The following is a 23842-nucleotide window of genomic DNA, read 5'->3' as shown; positions in this document are numbered from 1 at the left end:
ATTGTTATAGTATGTTAAATAAACTTTAAATTGCAATTATGTGAAACTGTTTTACATGTTAGAATATGTTTAATAAATTGCGATCGATTTGGGTTAAGCGCCGTCCGTATCATAAAATATTGCTGACTGAAGTGTTCGATAACATATTTTGTTAGCCCTATCTTTCAAATACCAATTTTTTTTATTTTGTTTATAATCTTATAATTTATAAGTAACTTACTTTGCTTTTCAAAATTTTGTATGGAGTTCATAGGGATTAATCGGTTAATCTGCTGGCAACTCTGAATTATGACAATTTGCAGCATTGACAGACGGTTTACTAGTTTGAAAACGCTAACGAAAAAACAAATTCAAACTACAACGGCAAGTCAACAATGAACGAAATTATTGGATATCTGCTTGTTTGAAATTACGCGTTAAATTTCTTTCTTTCAATTTTTATTACAAAATCGGCGGTAATACAGTTATAAGTGACGGAACAGTCGGGGAAACATGTTAGAGAAGTGGAAGAAAATTTTAACGAACTGGGTAAGCATAGTTTATCTAATGATATTACAGAAAAGATTATTTCTATTTAATTTTTAAGATAAAACTTGACGCTTATACGTATCCACAATTTCTTACAATCTTAATTTACTCTATAACACATAAATTGTCAGTAATTTTTTTTATAACCGTTACAATAGGCCAGGTGCACATCTGTCGCCAGCTGTTTGTTTGCTTTTATTTGCTGAACAATTTTTTTTTAAATTAACGTTTTGGTTTTTTTATAATTGTTTAATCAATATTATAAGTTTGTTTACAATTTATATATTTTAATTGTATATAATATTACCTTTATTTTATATTTCTATCCTACTATATTGTCTATATTAAAAATAAAAAAATTTCAGATAAATTGTTATTTTAATGAGGGAGATAAAAAGGAATTGCCTGTTAGTTTAGAAACTTTGATTGACATAATATCTCATTTGAGAGACAATTTTAATCTCGACGAGTCCAAATCTTCTTTATTAGAGGCCCAAACAGTACATGAATTTATTATTGAGAAATATCCTGATTTCAAATTTGAAAATGGAACATCTAAGCCAGAGAGTGAGACAGAGTTGCACATAGCTGCATCTCTTTTACTTTATTTTGTGTGTGTGAACTCTAAGGATGTGGATATTAAAAATGCTATGTGCAAGAATCTTGGTGTGGATGACCAGGAGATCATTTTGAAATTCAGTAAATGCTTGATGACCTGTTCCAGTATAACATGTGAGGAAGTTTTGGCAGCAATTAAAGGTAATTTATATGCATGTAAAACTCATTGTTTTATATGCATTATCCAAAAACCTTTAATGTAGTAGTATGTGTATGTTATTATTCTCTATGAGAATTACCAAATATATTGTTAATTATTTTCTGTGTAAAAACAAATGTCTATGTTACAGATGCATGTGGGCAAGTTCTGGTCAGAACCAACCTGGAACCTTTAACAGTATCTGAAACTCCTCCAGCCTTGCGCTCACTTCATAATGAAGTGCGGCGTTTACAAGCTGCCCTGGAAGCAGAACGATTTGATCGGAATTATCTTCAAGATGAACTTAGCAGGACTAACTTGAAGCTTGAAAAGCTAGGTAAATTCTTTGACTACAATGATTTATTTGACTTATTGAAGTTTATTAGATTTAAACTCAAAAGTATTTATTTGTATAATAATTTCTGTTGTTTGTTGAAGAATGTTATAGTAAATATATATGTGTGTTACAGTCAAAGAGAAAGAACAATATAAACTGGAAGTATTAAATCTAAAAGCTAAAATATCGTTATGTTGTGGTGAGGACAAAGAGGCAAAAGCTTCCGAACCTGTGCCAAATAATTCAAATAAACTGTTGAAACAGTTGGAGCAAGCTGAGGAAAGGCTTGTTAATGTGCAAGAACAGCTGGATGATGCACAGCATGAGAGAGATGCCTTTAAAAGCAAGGTATTCTTCAGAAATAAGAACATACATAGAGCTAAGTTTCACTTATTAATATTTATTAATTAACACTTGCATTGCAGCTAGAAGAATCTAAACGTGAGTATGAAAATTTACTCGCTCTAAGTCAACAAGAAACCAGAAGAGCAAATCAACTTGCAGAGGAGCTAGAAACAGAACGTCATCAGACTCAGTCACTCCGCGAATTAGTTTCAGAGTTGAGGCAACACAATCGTCTCAATGGACTTGATTCAAGTCAATTTGAATGTGATGATCTTGATGCTAGTATACATTCACCTCAGCATAATTTGTGTAAGGGGATTTCATTTAATAGATTTTTCTTTATTAAGTACATAATATTATGTGGCACTAAGGAATGGAACATTAAACAAGTAAAGAACAACAAGTTTCTCATCACTTCTAATAATATCATTACTTTTAGCTATTTGCAGTGAAGCATGTGCCAATGTTATTGAAGTGCAGCTTAGTGAAGAACGAGCAAAGATAGTGGTTTTGAAAGCACATATTCAAGAATTGCAGGTATATGCTTATGTTGGACTATTATTAAATTTGTTAATTATTGAAAATTTTAGAAAACAGATCACAGGACTTTTCATTAATTGTTTTGAAAAGAATTCATAAATAATTGCACCAGTAACTCTAGGTAATATTTACAATTTTCAGGATCAGTTAAACAACTTAAACAAAAGATATGAAGATGAAAAGCAAGCATTTACTAATACTGCAGCGGTAAAAGAAAAGGAAATAATAAGTTTAAAGCACAGAATCAATGAAGAAACAGAAGATAAAAATAACATCAAAATACAACTACATGATGAATTGGACAGGTTTAAAAGTGAAATCAATGAACTGGAAAGGAAATTGAAAGATTCAAATGAGAATTCTCAAAAGGTCATTGAATGTAAGATGCAAGAAATTCAAATCCTTCAAGAAGAAAAAATGTCTCTTCTTCAAAGTCTAACTAACGAAACAACTAAATTAGAAAATGTTATCAAGAATCTCCAAATTGATATTGAGAATGAGAAAGCTTCGAAAAATAAGATGAGAGAAGATTATGACAACCATATAATGAAACTAAATGAAAAAGTATTAAATAGGAGTAATGAACTATGTGAACTGCAGAACAAAATAGAATGCAATGGAGAAAGGATAGATCAGCTTCAGATTCAGTTAAAAAAAGAGAAGGACTTAAGAGATGACATGTCTAATAAACATAATAATGATATTGTGAACTTGAATGTGATGATGAAGCGAAAGTCTGAGGAACTTTTAGATGTTCAAATGGAATTAAAACAGCAAATAGACATGAATACAGCTCTAAAAAAGGAATTGGATCATATGAAAAATTGTTTCACTAAATCGAAAGAAGAAATAAAAGTTTTAGAAGAAAACAAGGAAAAGCTTTTCAATGATATAAAAAGTCGCGATAAAAAGATTGAAATATTACAAAAGGACCTGGAAAATTTTAAGAACGAATCCCAAGCCACTACATTTACATTAAAAAGTCAACTACAAGACGAAATACAATATAAGCTAGGATTACAAAAGAACATATCCACAATCGAAAAAACTATTTTAGATAAAGATAAAACAATTGTAGAATGTGAAAAGAAACTAGCTACTATGCAAGAACTAGCTGAAAATGATATTAAACATTTACATGATGATATTTCGGAAAAGATGAAAATAATTGAATTAAGTGAAAGTAAATTTGAAATGATAACAAAAGAGAAAGATGCCTTGCAAGAAGATCTAAAAGTTATATGTGCTGAGAAAAACAATTTGATAGAGAACTTGAAGCAGAAATCAAATAACATCAATTTACTTGAAGTAGAAATCAAAAAATTATCTAGGATTGTTGAGGAAAGTAATGAGGGTGAGTATAAATATAAATATTGTAATACTGTTACTTTATTACAATATTATTGAAAAATTATTTACATTTTCAGCTACACAAATTCTAAAAGATGATCTTCAAAATAAGACCATAATGTATGATGAGTTACAAAAAGATTTTAATTCTGAAACAACTAAATTAGCAGCAAAATTAAACGAGATGGAAAAATCACTAAAGGACCTTAAATCTAAATTCCACACTTGTGCTGAAAATGATGCATTAACAATTCAAACATTAAAAATGGAAAAAGAAAATATAAGTAAAACTCTACAAGCAGCACAAGAACAAATTATCGTAATTGAAAATGAAAAAGCATTACTAATTAATCGACTAGATGAAGAAACCTCTCAAAAAACTGTATTTGAGAAAGAATATCTTAATAAATGCGCAGTATTAAATGATATATCCACCCAACTTAATAGCGAAATTGTTAAAAATAGAGCAGAAATATCTAGCCTTACAGAAAAAGTTAATGAATTGGAAAAGCAAAAGACACAAATGAATGCTGGTAAGTTTCTTAAAAGACAAATTAATGTTCATCCAAGGAATAACAATCCCAGGATAATAAATATATGATTATTAGGATAAAAGATTTATTCCATTATTTTTTTATTTATTTATTTTAAATGTAGAGAACTAAATTAGAAGTAATAACATACTTAACACTTTTCAGACATTAACACATTAGAATTGAATTTATCACAGACAATACATAAACATAAAGATATTATACTGAAAAAAGATAGTGACATTCGAGATTTGACATCAAAACTTTCTGATCTGGAATCACTGAAGACAGAGTTAGAAAATAAAATAAAGACTGAAGAGGAAATTCAAATGCAGGCAATAGAGGTTCTACAGCGTGAAAATATTCAGTTACAATATACTTTAGAGGAAGACAACATAAGCCATGAAGAGAGCATGAAAGAAAAGAATAATCTTCTAGAGAAATTAGAAGGAGACCTTTGTAACCTCAAACAACAGATGGATAGAATTAAAAATAATTATGATGAAGATAAAGTTAAATGGAACAATTTTGAACAAGCTAAGAATGAGGAAATAACCAGTCAAGTGAAATGTATAAATGACTTAAACACTAAAATGAATACACTAAATGAAGACATTTGTGAGAAACAGAAAATAATTGCAAATTTGATTCTTCAGAATAATACATATATAGACAGTATAGCTGTGCTCAACAAAGAAATAGGTGAATTGAGAAAAGATTGTGCTACAAACGCTCAAGGGCATGCTACTGAAAAAGCAGTTCGGGATTCGCTTGAATCAGAAAAGAAAAATTTAGTTGAAGAAAATCGTATTTTACTTCAAAAGGCATTAGACGATCAAACTGCGTATGAGGTTTTAGAGTCTGAAAGAAATTCTTTGTTAAATGAGAAAGAGATTCTCGTTCAAGAACTTTTGGAAGAGAGAGAAATGCGGAAGTTAGTGGATAAAGAAAAGGAACAAGTTGTGATGGAAAATAAAAACATTGTAGAACATTTGAATGAAACTAAAAATTCTTTAATGCAAGAAAGAGAATGTTTAAATCAACAACTTGTTGATGAAGGCTTAGCTAAGAAGGTGCTAGAACAAGAAAAATGCGACATTGCTACTGTTAAAGCAGAATTGGATGAGAAGTTGGCAACAGAGATATTGAATAGAATGCAACTTGAAAAACAAATTAACAAGCTTACTTCAGATAATAATAATCTGCTAGAAGAGATATCCCAACTCAAAACAATGGTCAATGCATTAGAAAATGAAAAAGCTAAACTTTATCAACAAGTTGAAAGCTTTATCATTGAAAAAGAAGACTCACATTCACAACTAGAAGCAATTAATGAAAGAGTCAATCAATTAACCCATATTAATAACGAACTGATTAGTAATAAAAGTGATATGGCCCAAGAAGAAAAAGCGTTGGCTAAATCTGTAAATGAACTTAAAATAGCACTGAGTGAAGTTAAAAGCGAAAGAGATTCTCTTGCTTATAAATTACAAGAGATAAATAAACAGTATCATACAGAAATATGTAACACGCAAGAAGAGATGAAAAACATTACATCGGAGTTTAATCATTTAAAATCCGATTACAAGAGTATGTATTTCATATTTTGTTCTTAATTTCTGTGTGGAAAACTTAATTTTAATTGGACCTTGATTTCAGACTTGCAAGATACATACAATGAGATTGGTACAGTTCTATGTGACGCCTTAGAAAATATCATAAATAATATAGAAACAAAGAAGATTAATCATGTTTTAGGAAATAGAACATTTGTTAAAAATAAATCTTTATCTATGGAAAATATAAATAATGTACTGGATATTGCTACAACACTTATCGATGAGGTGACTTCTTTAAGAGATATTGAATTGTCATTAAAACAACAAATAACTACATTAAAAGTATTAGACGAAGAAAAAGATACACAAATTTCAACTCTTAAAGCAGATATACAAAATCACTTGAAGGCAATAAATGAAAATGAAATGAGTAAGTTATTTATGAATGACATATTTTAGTCTTGTATTTTATATTTATATATATATATATATATATATATATATATATATATATATATATTTTTTTTTTTTTTCATTGCAAGTTGCAACCCACAAAAGTGTTTTTTCTATATTTGTATTATTTTCCAATTAAATTGATAGTAGATATAAATTATTATTGGATGTGACAATATTATCATTTGTTTTTAGATCTGTTAAAGCAAACTGAGTCCCACAATGCGGCCTTGGAATCGAAGACACGTGATATACATAAGCTGCAAAATGAAAACCAGTCGCTTCGTAATGAATTAAATACAGTCAGAATACAATTGGACGAAAGAGTACATTCTCTAAAAGACAAAATAATTGATAACGAAAATATAACTGATAAATTAAAAGAAACGTATGAATGCCAGATCGACAATTTGAATACGATGGTTACGAAATTGACGAATTACTTAAAAGACAAAACGATAGAATTAGAAACTATGCGAAATGAAAAAGACAAACTGCAAGTTAACATAGATGAAAATAGTAAAGGTATTATAGTATTTTTGCTTTTGTTATAATGGACTATAATAATTGATTGCAATTCTATTTTGTGATATATGTATTACGATTAGCATATTACATGTATATACAATATGTTTTATATGAATATTTTTTCAGTAATCAAATCATTCGAGGAGGAAATTAAGTCGCAGAAACAAATTCAGGAAAAATTAATAAATGAATTTGAATCTGAGAGACTTGTTCTGAGAAATATGGTTACAGTTACAGAATCTGTAATGGAGGATCAAAAGGATAGTTTGAATAAAGTTATTAATGTTCACTTAAAAACTATTGATACTTTACAAGACGAGATAGCTGCTTTAAAGGAATTAGTTGAATTGGAAAAGACTAGTACTCAAAGTAAAATTAATGAAAAAGAAATTGCATCGGAAGCTCTATGTAAAGCTTACAATGACGTTAAAAAAGAAAAAGATACATTGGATGCAAAATATCAATCTGAACTGAAACAATTGACTGTTGAAAAGAACAATCTGTATGATGATTTGGAAAGATGTAAAAAAGGTATAAAAGTGTTTTATATACTGTCCTTACTAATGTCACATGAATTAGATATACAATCCAGAAGGTTGGTAAGGAGATTTAAAAAACCTTGTCTCATTGGTGTTTTCTTGCAGATGTTTTGTGCAGAGATGAAGAAAATAATGAATTGAAAATAAAATTGGACTCAGTTGAAAAGGAGAGTCATAAGTTGAATGAAGAATTGAATCAAAGAGACGAAAAAATTGAATATCTCGAGCGATTAATGCAAGAAAAAGTAGAACAACAAAACAAACTACTTAATGATGTGGCTGACTTAAATCAGCAACAATCTGCTTTAGAAAAAGAAAAAGAGGAATTATTGAGAAAAATTTGTGAACTTACCCAAAGAGTTGAGAGTATTGAGTGTGTTGAAGGAAAATTAAATCAACTGGACCAAGAAAATAAGCATTTAAAGAATGCTATTGAAGAAAAACAATATGGTAAGATTGTATTTAGGTTATTACTTTTTAAACTTTACATTAACATAATAATGTGTTCAGTTACTTAAACTACTTATATTTCTTTCTAGAAATTACTGGCCTGGAATCACATCTACAGACTATCCTTACAGAGAACAAACATTTACAGGAAGCATTTGATACTGAAAAAATAAATATTATAAATAAATGTTCCCTTTTACAAGAGCATCAGGAAAAGGCTGAGCAAGAACTGATAAGTCATCAAAATGAAATAGAATCTTTAAAGAAAACTATTGAAAATGTGTCTCACAATGCTAACAAATATGCTGAAGAAAGAGACATACTCAGTAAACAACTCGAAGACGAGAAAATAACAAAGAAGAGATATCTAGAACAAATTAAAGAACTAAATTTGGACGTGTGCGACCTACGAAGGCGATTGGATGATACTAAACATGAGTTGGAAGTTGTGAATGTACTCCGAAAGGAAAATGAGGAGTTGTACAAATTAGTTGGTCAAAGAGAAACATGTAAGTATTCAAGAATATTATTTACGACCTTTTCAATATATTGTAATGAGGCTTTCTTTCTATTTTTTTCTCTTCCTATATCGCTAATATTATGAAACGTTAGATTTATCGAAAACCAGCTGCGCGCCCCGGCTGCACCCGAATCCGTATCGTAATTGAACTATCCTATCTTTTAAGTTTGATCAAACTGGACATGGTGTGCAAATTTAATTAAAATCGGTTGAGTAATTTAGGAGTCCATCGCGGACAAGCAACGTTATACGTAATTTATGTTTATCGAAAATTTAGGTATATGTCATAATGTCATAAACTTATTATGTTAAACATATTATGGAATAGCGATCCGCCCCGGCTTCGCTCGTGGTACATATATAGCCTATAGCCTATCTAACACTGAAATTATCTACAAATCGGACAAGTAGTTCCCGAGTAAATTGCGTTCAAACACACTAACTCTTCAACTTTATAATATTAGTATAGAAAATGTAATATAATTATAAATAATTTGATAATATTCCTTACAGTTGCAGTAACGAGCCAAGAGAAATCCAACCAAAAATACTCAGACCAAGTTGAAAAGGAACTGCGGCAACTCCACAATCAGGTAGATAGTAATTCTACTGATACTCATTTATCCATGGAGAGTTACCAAACAATAACTGACTTAGAAAAAATCGTACAAGACAAAAATCGCACCATTACTACATTACAAAGTGACATCACTTATTTGAAATCCCTTGTAGCTGAATCTGAGAATAAACTCCTTGACGTCTCCAAAGATCTGGAGATGAGTAAAGAGAATTGTTACCAACTGTCAAGTCAGCTCAAGAAAATAGTGCACCAAAAGAACGAAGAAATTTCCGAACTCAAAAAGCAAGTGTGTAAAATGAGTGCCACGGAAAGCCGGGCGACACAGATTATTAAACTATCCGCGAAATATCAAGCGATGATCCTAAAGCGAGTTGCTGAATTGAAATCAAATACAATTCTCAAAGAGCTAACTAATTTCGGTAATTCCAACAACTGTGATAATGAAGTAAGGCGTAATTTGAATGTGGGGACTATCACTATGGAAGATCTTGAGAACTTTTTGGAAACCACAGACAGACATTTAAAATGTTGCACTGAGAAGCAAATCGCTCTTCAAAAGGAAAGGGATAGACTGTCTGAAGTGAGTAGGATAAACGAATCCGAAGTCATCAATATGCGGAAGTTCCTGACGGAACTCTCGGTGTGCGTGAAAACTTTTAACTCGGTAAAGGAATTGTATAACCAGAAATTGAGTCGAGTTATATCATTGCAAAGGACAGTGAGACGGGAGATACTTAACTTGGACGGTCACATAACTGACGCGACTATGTGTAAACTAGAAAGAGGTTACGCCGCGGTGATGCAAGATTTATCCGAGTGTGCGATGAACATGGAGCGGTGGGTCGAGAGGAGTATCGGGAGGACAATATCTTCTGAGAAAATAAAACAAGCGTTTACTAGTGAATTGGACCGTGTTTCGCTAAAGTCGACCAGTTTTCAGAACACAAGTCTCGAAGTCCAGTTGGAGGAGATGGAAAATTCTTTCCAGAAGCTTCTCGAAGAAGTCGCTCGCGCTCAGAAAGGCGAGGGAGCTAAGGACGCGCAATCTGTGACCGTTATGGAGGTACGAGCGGAATACGAAGACAAGCTCAACAGGATGAAAGCTAAAATGGTCAGTATCCTCCCCATACTGCTCTTGGTATTAATATATCAGGTGGTGTGGTTCTTCTATCTAAACATGGATCATTGAGTGGTGTGGCTTTATATATATTTATTTAAAGTGATGACTTGTAAAGTCGATATATATTTATGTTGAATAAAGTATGTTTTAATGGATGCTTTTGTTTTATTTTTTTATTTTTAGTGTTCATTAAAACATAGTAGTTTAGTTCTGTTTTGCTTTGCGTCTGTGGCGAGATTTTTGAAAGGTAATTTATTTACGATTTCTGCATGCACTTGCATGGGCACGATTGTGACGTTTTACTTGGCATGCTTCTATCTGTTCCGTGACCTTGAAATTTATTTGTTACATAACGATAATACAAATTCCTCACAAAGAAATATTAAAGCGTCGATATAATTCCAGAAACAACTGTACCAAGAGCAGATATCGATTTTCAAAGAGAAGCAAAAAGATGAGATAGCATCTCTCGAGAGGGAATTAGAGGCGACTCGCAGTAAACTGGAGGAGTCGAGTCGCGCGTACGAGAAACACATCAGATCACTGACCACGGAGCTGTGGAACGTTGGCGAGAAGTTCCTAATGAAGAAGGATGAAGCAGAGTGGTTGAGGAAGACGCAGCGCTCCGGCTCGCTCATGTCCTTGCAGCATGTACATTCGGTGAGTTATTATTGAAACATGACACACAGTTTGGTTGTGTTGAACAAACTTCTACCAATCGTATGTATTGAAATTATAGAAAAGTAAATCACGAAAAATAAGTACATAAAATTTCTATTAATTGCTTTTCAACCGAAATAAAAAGAATGTGCAGGTTCTCAATTTGAATGTAATTTTTTTTGGCTTTGTTGCCTCAGTTCATTTGACTCAATGAACCCTTTAAGATACTTTCTTAATTGTAAACTCCCTTGTCCATTTCAATTTGTTCTATTACTGACTATTTGAATGCGGTTTAGTTAAAAATCATTATTGAGCATATATGATAATGAAAATTATCTTTACTATAAACAGTTTTCAAAATTGAGATAGTTCTTATCCATATTTTTTACCACATTTGTTGAATTCCACACCTACAGTATATGAAGTGAGCATTTTTTTTTATTCTAGCTTGATTTTAGCAGTTACAACACAAATATTAACTTGCAAAATATAACATAAAATATTTTTCTCTTTTTATTTCAGTCGGGTCTCATTGCTCCGCAAGAGGAGCCGTCCAGACCATCCGACACGCATTCCCTACGATCCTTGCCCGTTAACACAAATAACAATAAAGGTAATAAACAATTTACATACATACTCTATTAATTATATATCTGACAGATAACCTAAGCAGAATACCTAGAAGCAGCAGTACCTAGAAGTTGTGAATCCGGCCATCATTATTTTCAAGTTGTTCCAATAATACTATCCACGTCCTGTATAATTTAAAATTCATATTCTACGTCTTAAAAAGCGTGGTGGCTCAGTGGTGAGGACCTCGGACTTAAAATCGATAAGTCGGTGGCTCGAGTCCAGGCGAAGGTAGGAAATAAATTGATCGTTCAATTTATCTATACATGTGGACAACATCGCCACTGCTCGAAACGGTGAAGGAAAACATCGTCTAAGTATCAAAAGTTCGGTGACATGTGACATCTGCCAACCCGCACTCGGCCAGCGTGGTGGATTGTGTCTTGAACCCTGGAACATGGGCTGATGATGATGATGATGACGATGACGATGATTCTTCCAGAAAGCCGCGGCGTGCACATGTCGGACGAGGAGGGCGAGGTGTTCGACAACCGCTGGTTGCGCGAGCTCGCCAGCACTCCTCGCCGCGAGAGGGAGCGGGAGGGAGAGAAGGGGAGGGGGAGGGAGAGCGAACGGGGGAGGGAGGGAGGTCAGCGGCTGTCGGAGTTGCGTTGGCGCAACTCGCTGTGCCCGCCGCACCTCAAGAGCTCGTACCCCGCGGAGACGCAGTTTGCGCACGCGCTGCATGAGGAGGACATTAAGGTACGTATTTGATGAATGATTGAACTTATTTAGACCACGTCTATAACGCTCTTTTGCACACAGATGTTTAGAAATAAAAAAAAAAAGCAGATTTTAAATGCGATTTAATCTTTATATTGCATTATTAACTTTGATTTTTCGAATACTTTACAGCGACCGTGGTCGCAAGTCGGTCTTCTAGGATTAGACCCCGGTTTATTTTTTCTTGTAGGGTTTCTTGAAGTCACAAGGCTACACAAGTAAACGGTAACCACCGACCCATCGTCTAAAAGTAACGTAAACGTTAACGTAACTTCACGGGTTTTATTTCATTCAGATTGTAGATAATAATATAATAATAAATTGTTCATTTACACATTTACACAGTAAAACATACTGCCGTCGGTCATTCCTATTGGTTAAAATATATCCAATTTTTGTAACCGACTTTCCCAAAAATAAAGGTTCTCAGATTGTTTAGTTTGTGTGGATTTTGTTAGCGATAATTCCGTGGGTTTTCAACCGATAGGCGTGATTCTTTTTATGTTCGCTCCCTATCGATTCGCTAATTGGTCCTATGATTTTATAATCCAGAGAGGTACCTCACTCCAGGGACATCTGTGACATGTGTTTTATATGGAAGAATTATTAATTGCAGTGTGTGGGCTCGATGTCAATGGGCGAGCGAGTTCGCAAGGAGGTCGGCATCACTGCGTACAAGAAGCCGGGGCCGCCGACGCCCAGCAAACAGGCTGGCAGACTCTCCGCTACGGTAACTGCTTTTTGGATTTTTTTTATATGTATATAGGATCACAGGTGGCCGAGAGGCTAGGCGTTGCTACGGTTAGGCAAGAAACGCAGGTTCGAATCCTGCCTCGTGATCAAATTTTTTCTATTCTTTCAAAATTTCTCATTTATAAAGAAAGCATTTCAATGCTATAAAACTAAAAATTAAAGTTGCCTATATGTTATTCCAGTTGTCCAGCTATCTACGTACCAAATTTCATTGCAATCGGTTTAATAGTTTTTGCGTAAAAGAGCAACAAACACACACACACCCTTACAAACTTTCGCGTTTATAATATTAGTAGGATTATGAATACGTTTACTATTCCAACTTGCACTAACATACCATTGATGACAAAAAAGTTAGAAATAATGTTATAACATGTATATTTTCATAACATATATAAAACTTAAAAGCTATTTGTGAGTTTAACTATTCATAACATAAATCTTCTTCAATCTGGCCGGGCGATAAGGGTGGATGTTGGATGGATGGATGGATGATATATAGTTATATGGTCTGAAGCGAAAACGTTTCATGTGCGCGATTCAGATAAATATGTCACTACACTTGTAAATGTTGCAATGTAAACGAATCCAATTCTAAACAAAATAAATACAGGATTCCGAGTTACGCGAATCACTGCGCGTGGAAGCAGAGCCGGGTGTGTCCCGCAAGACTAGCACCCCGTCCCGGCTGCGCGCGCTGTTCCGCGGCAATAAGAACGATACCACTGAAGTAAAATATATCTTTTTACTTTATTCTCACTGCGTATAATTTTTTATATTATCAAGTAGCTACATATTCAAAGATTTATTTAGCTTCTTAGTTTAATAAACGATTTGGGCAAATAGTTACGTGGCTTTAACTTCTTTAAAAATTTAATCAAGTTGTTTTATAATTTATGTATCATTCTATAGTTTATGGTCTTATTTTTTGTTTCAGGGAACCCCACGAGCCAGACGGCTCAGCAATATATTCAGAAAAAAGTGATGAAATTTCCCGCCGAATTATGTATTCCGAACTATTGTTGATAATAAATTTATTAATTTATTCTTTTTATCGTGGTTTCATTGAAACGCATTGTTCACTTAATTTGTTTTATTTATTAGAAGTACACCACAAAAATTACTTTAGCACCAAAACATTACTTACAAAATGTACAAAATTGTGCTCATTATGTATACTAAAAACGAAATATCATAATAATATAAATCATTAAGGCTTAAGCTAATAGGATTTTTATATATATTATAAAAATAAATAAAAAAAAATTAATTATGAATCATTGAAACTAATACAATATAAGTGATACTTTTTCACATGCATTGTATTTGTAATGGTATTAAAAGAAGAAGAGTTATAAATTTATGAACAATATTGTCAAGGATCCCATAAGCTTTGGCCTTATACCTATAAAATAAACTCATAATCATTCAATAAAAAGCTTATTTCTAAAATAAATACAATCATTAAAACATTAGAATAAGATTGATTCCATTCCATTTATATAAAAAATTAAGTAATACACACCAAACCAGTTCCTACAATAATTAAAAATTGATTTTCATTGTGTGAACTTTAAACGGTTTTATGTATTATTGTATTTCCATAAACTAACATTACATTTAAACTCGTTTAAACTGTACTTATACAAAAAAATTAACGTACGGAATTTTGCAGCATAAAAACTTCCATTGTAAATAATATCAATTGTTGCACTTATATTTAAATCAATAATCGAATTATTTTTTAATTCTAAGTAATAAACCCCAAATATATGAAATGTTTTCAGATCTTCATAATCAACTTAACGCAAACTATGACCATCTTAATAAATAAGTCGCAATCTTACTATAATATAAAAATGTGAGTATCACTTGTTTCATACCAATAAATAATCATTTAAATGTACTTACAATATCTTTAACAATCCACGCTTAACAACAGAAATATAAAATAGTGTTCGGGCTTTTATAATTTCCCAAAAAAACATCTATAAAAATAAACAAATAAAAGTATCGACAAAGATGAACGTAAATTTCGTGCATTTAATAGTTATACCTTAAATAAAAAAAAATTGTAAAGTAGAGCTATTTAACTAATAGAAGCAAATAATTGTGACCTACATGGCAGTTCAGATACTCTCAAACATTTATCTATCTACGTTTGAGTGCTCAATATTTTTCTATGTCTAATTTATACGTTCACCAGATTACATCGAGATACATTATGTACAAAGAGTCTATCTATTCAGTTTTACTTAAATCGATTATGTACAGCGCAACTATTTCTCTAATGTTTAAGTTAACAAGCCATACGCTTACAGGTTTAAAACACCTTAACGATACAAACTTTATACAGAAGAGGGCATTGAAATACTTCTCGTGTTATAAAAATACTTGAGATTGATTAGAGACAAGCGTTAGGGTTATGAGTGCACCATCGAGGCCACAGCGGCATTGCCTCTACACCCTTAGCCAATAATCGCGTTCGTTGGGTGTCGAGTCTGAGATACACATCAGCAGTGGCGCCTTCGGGGCGATCAGACCACAATCGCTCTGCTACAGCAGCGGACCTTGGCCACAACCGAGCATCCAAACCTCCCGGGCCCAGCTGTTCAGTCCACAAACATATTTCGCCGCCATCAACTCGCCACGGCTCTACACCAGTGGACATTCCCGGCATCTCTTCCGCCCACGGCCTGTGCTCATATATCTGCTGCCAAGACCGATACGGCCCACAGTGCCCGTCCGAATTATCTCGCCAGGAACCGAAACCACAATCTAAGTACCAAGCGTCAACATGCGATATTATCGAACGAAATCCCATATCCAAAACAGCTCGTGATTCTGGCCATCGAGAAGCTCCCCAAATTTGAATGCCGTAATGCTTTTTCTCTAGCCTTTCTAAATATGGCGATCGCGTTAGCCGCGATGACCACAGTAACGTTAGTTCAGGTAATTTACCGCCGTTTGCTCGCTGTAAGGCAACCATTGCGCGTCGTGTAAATTCTAACCACAAGTCCATTGGATCGGTGTCATTGAAGTGCTGCGTCCAACACCGTTCGGAAACCTCATCACCTCCAAGGTGAAAGATATCATCAACACCCGTGAGTTGTAAGATTTCTGCGTAAATGCGTTCCAATATTTGATAGACATGTGGATTTCTAGGATTAAGTTGGCCACAAGGCGGTTCACCGCAATACGCACTCCATGGTTCCACTTCCACACAGTGCGCCAGATGTCCCAAGCCAGCTGTTGGTCCCCACGCCCACGCGCGTCCTACATGAGCTGGAGTATCAACTTCTATTAAGACCCGAATACCTCGAAGCCTAGCTCGCCGTACAACGTTACGCACGTCTTCTGTAGTATATATTGCTGCTGGCCCATATGCCCCGTGCTGGGTTAATTGAGGTGCACTGTGCAACTTTAATGGAAACGATTGAGAGTCACTTATGTGCCAGTGAAACGTATTTAATTTGTTCGCAGCCATGGCATCTATGGTTCTAATAATTTCGTTTACAGGGAAGAAGTTCCTTGCCGTATCTAGTAATAAACCTCGGAATCCAAATTTAGGCGCGTCTTGAATACTCGCCGCTTCTATAGCTAAAAGCGACCCAGCGTAAGGATCTACCCATACTAATTGAGATAACGTCTCGAAGCCGTGTCTGGCGCCGCAAAACGAAAATGCGCTGATGTCTACGTAAAGAGAGTTACCCGATGGTTGCAAAGTGAGTTTATAACTCTCATTAGTATCGAGACGCAAGCGGGGATCTCCACTACCGTTGACAGCCACGCGGACTATCACGTCCCTCGCTGGACCGATATCCGATCGCCGATTCTCTGTGTAGCCGCTTCTTTCTAACGAACGTAAGTCTTCAGTAAACAATAAGAATGCGTCGTTGAGGTGATTCGACACATCTCGAGATGGCGAAGATCGAATCTGCAAGGAAAATCCGTCAGAGCTTACTGGAACGGCGGCAGTGGCAAGACTGACAGGCCCCGTTGGTTGTGGCCAGAGCTGTGTAGATGCACAGAGCATGTTGCAAGTGGGAAGGGACTGTAGTATAGACGTTTCGGTCGCGAGCAACCTTTCACATCGCTCATTTCGACACACCCATGACCATTGCGGCTCCACACCCCTGTAACGATAAAGGATTTTATAATTTAAAAACCTACATTAAATTGATCTGTGCTTTGTGAATTCCATGTTCCAGTTGGTCGCATTAAAACTGCCATTCTTACTTCTTGAGATTGATATGCTATTAAGTATATTGACCTTATAAATGAGTTTATATATATATTAATTAATGTTTAATATCCTTCAAATTTAATCAGTAATAATCATGTTGACAGAATTAAGAAAACGAAACATAAAAAATTGGCAACATGTCCATAACGTCCTTTGTTGCGATAGACTCTCCTTTATGTCTCAAATACTCACGAATACAAGCTGTGCAGAGGTCGATGAGCCTGGTCACCGGTCTGCTGGCGCCAGTAGATCAGCGCGACGCCCGTGCACGCCGCCACCGCGAGCAACAGCAGCGCCCGCCGGAGACGGCCCACGCGGGAGAAGTGCGCGGACGTGCTCCGGCCCAGCGCTTCGCCCCACGACATCATGGCTACCACTGGAACAATCATGAAATTAAGCCGTAGACACGACAGTTTCAATGAAAGTTGACTTAGGTCAATCTATTGCGCGGATTTATTTCCCATTTAAAATCTGTTAAATGTATTTAATTTCTAAATGCTCGCGAAAATCAAACATATAAGACAACTGACTGCCTTTTGAAAACTGTGGATGATTTACCTATTTCTATAAGGAAGACTAGATAACAAAATCCATGTTAAATATTATACAATATTATTGTTTCATTATATTTTGTGTCTATCGATCGTTTTAATGTTATTTGGCTAAATAACATTGAACTAAGAACATTGATCTGAATGAAGAACGTTTTGTATGGAGGCATTGAACTCCACTTCGACTCGCTTTCTTATCGGTGGGATAAGGAAATGCTATACATACGGTACGATGAAACGTGTGCTTTAGGATTATACCAAATAGGATTTAATGAAAATAGTCAACATTTAATGTAATCTGAGGGTGACCAAAGAATAATGTTTTTTTTTGTTTTATTTTACAGGCGGTAAAGTATTTTATTTTACATCCGGGGTGCCTCCGGATGGTGAATAGCTACCGGCTTTATCTATCAATTTATCTATTCTTTATTATATTCATAAAAAATGCAATAAATAAATGATAATAAAAGTACGATCGGATTTTGTATGCAACTCACGACCTTATAAGCCATTATTAGCCATTGCTTTCCCATCGCTGCACGAAAATACAGTAGTATTCACATGTTAAATTATGACGCCGGTCTTCTGTCATTACAACATATTGTTGTAAAAATATATTTTTTATATTATAAATTGATTAAGGTTAAATTTTTAAACGTGTACATTATATTTTATACGCTATTCTCGGTAGGCATATATGCAAAAGGTAATAACCATATGTATTAATCTAGCTGCAATATTCCGAGCGTTGTGAGGCGGGTTTCTAACACAAAAGTACATTTATGACTTTTTATTTGCATATAATCATAAACCCTATAATCTGTTTACGCATCACATTTCAGTGGTTTTTATATAAAATACAAAACTTGTCTGTGTTTTGCCTATGGCATAAAATACCATAGTTTAAATGAATGAAAATGATATTTTTAAAACACACAAATATATTACTTTACACGTAATACAATACAATGAGTCTTGCTGCATCCTATCCAACTCATCCTTCTAATATAATAAATGCAAAAGTTTGTAAGGAAGTGTATGTGTGTTTTTTACTCTTTCACGCAAAATGTACTGAACCGATTGCGTTGAAATTTGTTACGTAGACAGCTGGACAACTGAAATAATTCGAAAATTTATATAATGTAAATTATGAAGATCTTTGTCGAGAAGCTCTAGAAGTCTATTTGTTTGAAATTTTTATTATAAATGCTACTTTATGAGTGCCCGCGTGCTTAAGCAATTTACTAAGAGACAAACAGTTTTATTAAATTTCATTACAGTTGTTTTGGCTTGCGATTTGATAAAGAGTTAGAGATTAATTTTGACAGTCTAAACTTAACAGCGCAAGTTTCCTTTAGTGTGTGCTTCTAGCAATTACGTTGGTATTGCGGCTATTACCAATATTAACCTAAAAATTTATGTTTCTAACGTAACCAAGTATCATCAATATTATTTATGCATATTGTTAGAACCAATTTCTATAATGGATTAAGTGATCAGACTTACATTTTCATTAAGAATTTATTAATATTGTTCCGTTCGCTGTACGGGGTCCCAAGATAGCGTTGGTGTCTATTTCTATATCGAGACAAGTTAAAAGGTTCCAGACGCTCGAATTTAGGTCACTCAGCAGTGGAGATGTTTGCAGTTTGTACCTCTTCATCTACGGACCGACTGTTACCCATTAAACTGTCTCAAAGCACTACCTTCGGATGTAAATTAGATTTACATTATTTTGTACCGTCTTCCAAAGTACAGTACTGGCGTATTTTGATGTTTAAAACAGTAATTATCTTTATAAGATGACTAAAACTAATTTAATCACGTGTTATTGTATAATTTTATTTTTGACAACCCTACTTTCTAATCAAGTACATGTTATTAAAAAAGTCATATCATATGTTAATATCGAACCGTATATGTCATTTAAAATATAATTTAAACCGACTCAGAAAATGAATATTATCATGTAGCATGTACAATATTTCTTTTAAACACTTTTCAGACATCCCTGAATGATAGTAAACTTTACGACAACGAATACGCCATCCCCCGGGCGCTACCAGACACGTTCTCAAATAAACTCCACTATGTTCATTTCAGAATTGTTTTTACATGTGACGCTGTATTATGTGGTGATTTTAAAAGTCGGCAATACATATTCAGACGTCATGGCATTGGTTTTCGTTGGCCTCGTACATGGCGGTACTATTGGCGGTAATACTCTTAAGCTTTTGATATAGAAAAGAAACACGACGGCAAGTGGAACGAAAACAAATATAATATAACTTCCTAATAATATATTCTTTAAAACGTAATATTTCTTATTTGAAATTATAAATGTTTTAAAACAGTATATAGATAACAATGCTGTCACCAACCTTTACGTGTATAACGTTTTATATAATAGAAACTATTTAATCACACTACTTCGTCAATTTCAAAGAGGAAGTAAAGTTTCTCAATTGTTCTAGAACTTTACAAATTTTTAATGTATTGCCCTTGCTTATAACTTCTAAGACAAGTGGGCGTTGATATTATTAATGAAATTTTTGTTCAGTAAAATGTTATACCTATTAAATGTTAAAAAGAGTCACTCAATGGACGAAAGCAGACAATCTAAAATCCATCAAAAAAGTAATTGCCAGTGCCCTTATAAACAAAACCAAAAATAACATGTAAATTCGATTCTGACAAAAAAATTATTAACCGAATGAAGTAGGCGTGTAGTTGATAAATTATTGTCCCTACGAGTGGTACATCCTATAAATAAAAACAAAATTGCTTTAAATACAATTGTGACAGTAAAATGTATACTAAATAAAATATGAAGCTTTAGTTAAATTATCTATCTGAAGCTTTGGTATACATTTAATCAAAAGCGTTTTATAAAAATCAACACATTTAACAATCGTACCGTCTACACAGGCTTACCCACAATCCCCTCAAATTTCTTTTCAATTCCCAACTATTTCGAGTGTTCCGTAGCGCGTTTACATATTTGATGTCGTCGCCGCGCTCACTGTAAGCTCTCGCGTTCCACCGATCTCGCCAATTTCTTTAAAATAACACCGAAAAACGAACTAACACATACGAGCGGAGACTTGTTTAATAAATACGTACTTTTTGTTAGTTTTCGTTGACTGCTATGTAAATAAATTCACTGTATACATATTTTTTTTAATATTCAAGACCTTGAAGGGCAGTCGTACAGACACTATCTATGCGAATGTTCATGGGCGGTAGTAAGAAAAAATCGAATCTGTAAAGTTATCGCCTAGACGCGCGGTTATTACTTTCATTCAGTTTTTATGGATGAAAATCAAATAAGTAAATGTGGAGCATACCTCAAACTTCGTTGCTACAAAACCTTAAACTTTCAAAACATTCAATTACTTTTGTACATTTCTATTTATAGTATCGTAATTTAACAATTTCAGTACACCGTATTGCCGTCCAGAAATGTAAAATTAATCGAGGGGAAATTCTATGAATATTCAATTAATACCTTTCAGCTTAGTTGAATGGAGTTTTCGTTTTTGTAACAGCAAGTAACCAGGGTTGCATGAAGTATGCAGAACGCGTTATACCAAGTTCTGAGAGCGATGAAGTGACGCCAGCTTAGATGCAATATTGATTATAATACGTATTGGGGTGTTGCGACACGTTCCTGTTTGTTATATGGCACATTAAATACGCCCAAGTGGCCTACAATGACTTCTTAAAGCAAGAAATGCTCCTACGTTACACTAACCCCTCAAGCAGTTGAAACGAACTCCTAAGTAGTCATTCTACTGAATATACTAGAATGAATGACAAGGCATGTTTCATTATTCTCATACAATTTTGCATGTAAAAAAGTACAAAATATAATAAATTTTTGGCAAAATGTTTTGAAATATTATATGTGTATGTGTGTGTATATGTGACTTTACCCTAAAATCTGATATTTAATTTATAATTTATTATATGTACGTTAAAAAAAAACAGTTGAGATGAGTGCGTATGTGATAGATACCTATACCAGTACCTACGAGTATATCCAATAATTTTCATTTTATTAGAAATAACCTGGTGATCACCGTTATTTAATAAAACAAAATTGATGTCATATTGCATTTTACCAAAAAATTTACAGTTATCCGAAATGAAGATAGCGAAAAATATTTTTCGCTAATATTGGTATTTATATACTATAATATCAAGCACTTCCCTCTAAACCGTTTAAAAATATGCACGACCAGCTTTATGTAATAACGTTGACGTCATTGGACCTCCGTAAGCCATTCAACTATGCAACAAAGCAAATTCCTGCGGCAAAACTTCTCAGCACATAAGACATAAGACTGCTTCTTACAAACCTAAGTGCTATGCCTGTTACACGATTAATATAGTCTGTGCAATTTTATAAAGCCACTCCGCCCGGCTCCACCCAGATTGAGCTGATATAAAAACAAAATAAAATGTAGCCTATGACACTCACACAAAACGTGACTTTGAAAAAATAATTTTAAAATCGGTTTGGATTACCAGTATAAGAATTGGTATATTTTTACAACAATAGACAATAAGATTTAAGTACAGATTGACGAATTATAATAGTATAGTATAGCCCCTACACGGAATAACTTGACTATTTCTTTTCAAAAGCCGTCTCTTATTATTAGGCCTTGAAGTACATTGAATACCTCAACTTTTAGACGTGCTTCTAGAAAATGTTAAAGTATAATGATTTATTATACTGAATATTCAATAAGTTATGCATTTTAAAGTGTAAACGGCGAGAACTACTGCACTTGCAGGCAGCACCCGCGCTTCTCCCTGGAGAACTAACATCTGCTGGCTACTATGTAATATGACACTGATACAAATTGTATTACGTAATTCATAAACAACTTTAGCGCCTTGCAATAAGGGTCAAAATTGTTTCACATTATGGTTTCTACTAATTAATTGTCGATCATTTCAGTCACGTAGACTCGGCTTAATCAAGAAGTTTTGTAAAATTTAATGTACTTGTACAACAATCTGTTTCACGGATTTAATTAGGAATTTAATGTTAATGGAGTATTTTGTGTAGTTAGACCTGTATTTTTTTAATGTTGTTAAGAATATTTTGTTACTATGGAGGTGAGGGATGGTGGAGAAAATGCTTAGATTTGTATCGACAAATCTATTCTTAAATAATTAATTACCTCTTATTAGGGTTCCGTACACAATAATTAAACGTGACCCAACTACTCCTTCTTCATTCTGTACTCTGTCCATCTTCAGATTGTATATTGAATGAACCGTTGATAGTTTGTTAAAATTTTCAAAGATTATGCATATCTGCTGCCGCTATAGCTACAAATGTGAAAAAATCGCAGTTTTGCAGCGCTTATAAAAGTAAAAAATTGGTTGGATGACCATTTTTTTGCAGTTGCTCCTTAGCTTATTATATGTACGGAACCCTTACTGTCGCGATTTCGAATTGCACTTGACAGTTTTTTTATATATTGTACTACCAAATTTATAAAATCCCGGAATATAGTTAACTTGCTCGTCTTTATCCTGATTCCTTAATAGCTATATGTACACGTTTAATAGCATCGAGTTCAAAACTCAAATCAAATGAATACTGTAACAAAACAAATGCATTACAATGAACAAACTGGTTTCAACAAAATAGAAGCACCGTTAAACTTTAAACTTAAATTTCATTTCAGATCTATTTTCGTCCCACTATCTAACACCGACGCGAGCTTCATGTAACTGAATAAAACAACTTTTATATGATAGCGAAAGAGTTTACATTAATATTCTATTTGTAAAATTCGGTTTATAAATTAGTTCACGAAGCCACGTGATGCACAGGAATGCCAGAGTGTCTTAGTTGGTTTGATAAGACCCTTCGTACTGTTATTTATTTGTCACATTGTTTATGATCAAATTTCTCCCAAACAATAGGACCGGTTTTTATCTGTATATTCGGTAGGTCTGTAAAAAGGTCGTAAATTGTACTAGTCTGGCCGAACGTTTGTCGCATCAGCTTGGATATTGAAAAACATCACTGGTTAAATTTAGAATACTTAGTCTGGCCATAAATACTGTTACACTTAATTATAAAAAAATATTACATTTGAATTTCGAATCTGTCA

At 33.7% G+C, this 23842-nt stretch overlaps 2 protein-coding genes across 2 annotated transcripts in view; one reads left to right on the top strand and one right to left on the bottom strand.

The window, feature by feature from the left end:
- The first annotated feature begins 306 nt into the window (after positions 1-306).
- LOC119832004 (centromere-associated protein E-like) lies at positions 307-13957 on the top strand. The gene is made up of 21 exons (XM_038355583.1): positions 307-528; positions 894-1287; positions 1437-1622; positions 1756-1970; positions 2048-2276; positions 2407-2504; positions 2649-3861; positions 3935-4390; positions 4556-5980; positions 6050-6379; positions 6598-6927; positions 7057-7461; positions 7575-7919; positions 8009-8428; positions 8953-10130; positions 10545-10799; positions 11322-11412; positions 11872-12131; positions 12769-12882; positions 13519-13635; positions 13843-13957. The coding sequence occupies exons 1-21, from the start codon at positions 493-495 to the stop codon at positions 13888-13890; spliced, it is 8145 nt and encodes a 2714-aa protein (XP_038211511.1). The 5' UTR covers positions 307-492; the 3' UTR covers positions 13891-13957.
- A 485-nt stretch (positions 13958-14442) lies between these two features.
- The window catches only part of LOC119832005 (probable beta-hexosaminidase fdl), a 72508-nt gene continuing 63108 nt past the window's right edge, over positions 14443-23842 (bottom strand). Inside the window, exons 3-4 of the mRNA XM_038355584.1 lie at positions 17344-17527; positions 14443-17041 (exon numbers count right to left, since the gene is read on the bottom strand). Of these exons, the coding sequence (XP_038211512.1) occupies positions 15310-17041; positions 17344-17519 (1908 nt within the window). The 5' untranslated portion in view covers positions 17520-17527 and the 3' untranslated portion in view covers positions 14443-15309. The remainder of the gene's footprint in view (positions 17042-17343; positions 17528-23842) is intronic.

Source organism: Zerene cesonia, chromosome 14 (genome assembly GCF_012273895.1).
Source record: "Zerene cesonia ecotype Mississippi chromosome 14, Zerene_cesonia_1.1, whole genome shotgun sequence".
In the NCBI taxonomy this organism is placed as follows: domain Eukaryota; kingdom Metazoa; phylum Arthropoda; class Insecta; order Lepidoptera; family Pieridae; genus Zerene; species Zerene cesonia.
The sequence above is the reverse complement of the archived record's forward strand: the minus strand, read 5'-3'. Positions and strand labels throughout refer to the sequence as shown.

What these genes read in the sequence shown, in the direction of transcription:
- LOC119832004 (XM_038355583.1), top strand. Translation starts at nt 493, where the DNA reads ATGTTAGAGAAGTGGAAGAAAATTTTAACGAACTGG. An exon ending in TTCACCTCAGCATAATTTGT is followed by an intron (nt 2,277 to 2,406) that starts GTAAGGGGATTT and finishes CATTACTTTTAG; the next exon opens with CTATTTGCAGTGAAGCATGT. An exon ending in ATAAGAACGATACCACTGAA is followed by an intron (nt 13,636 to 13,842) that starts GTAAAATATATC and finishes TTTTTGTTTCAG; the next exon opens with GGAACCCCACGAGCCAGACG.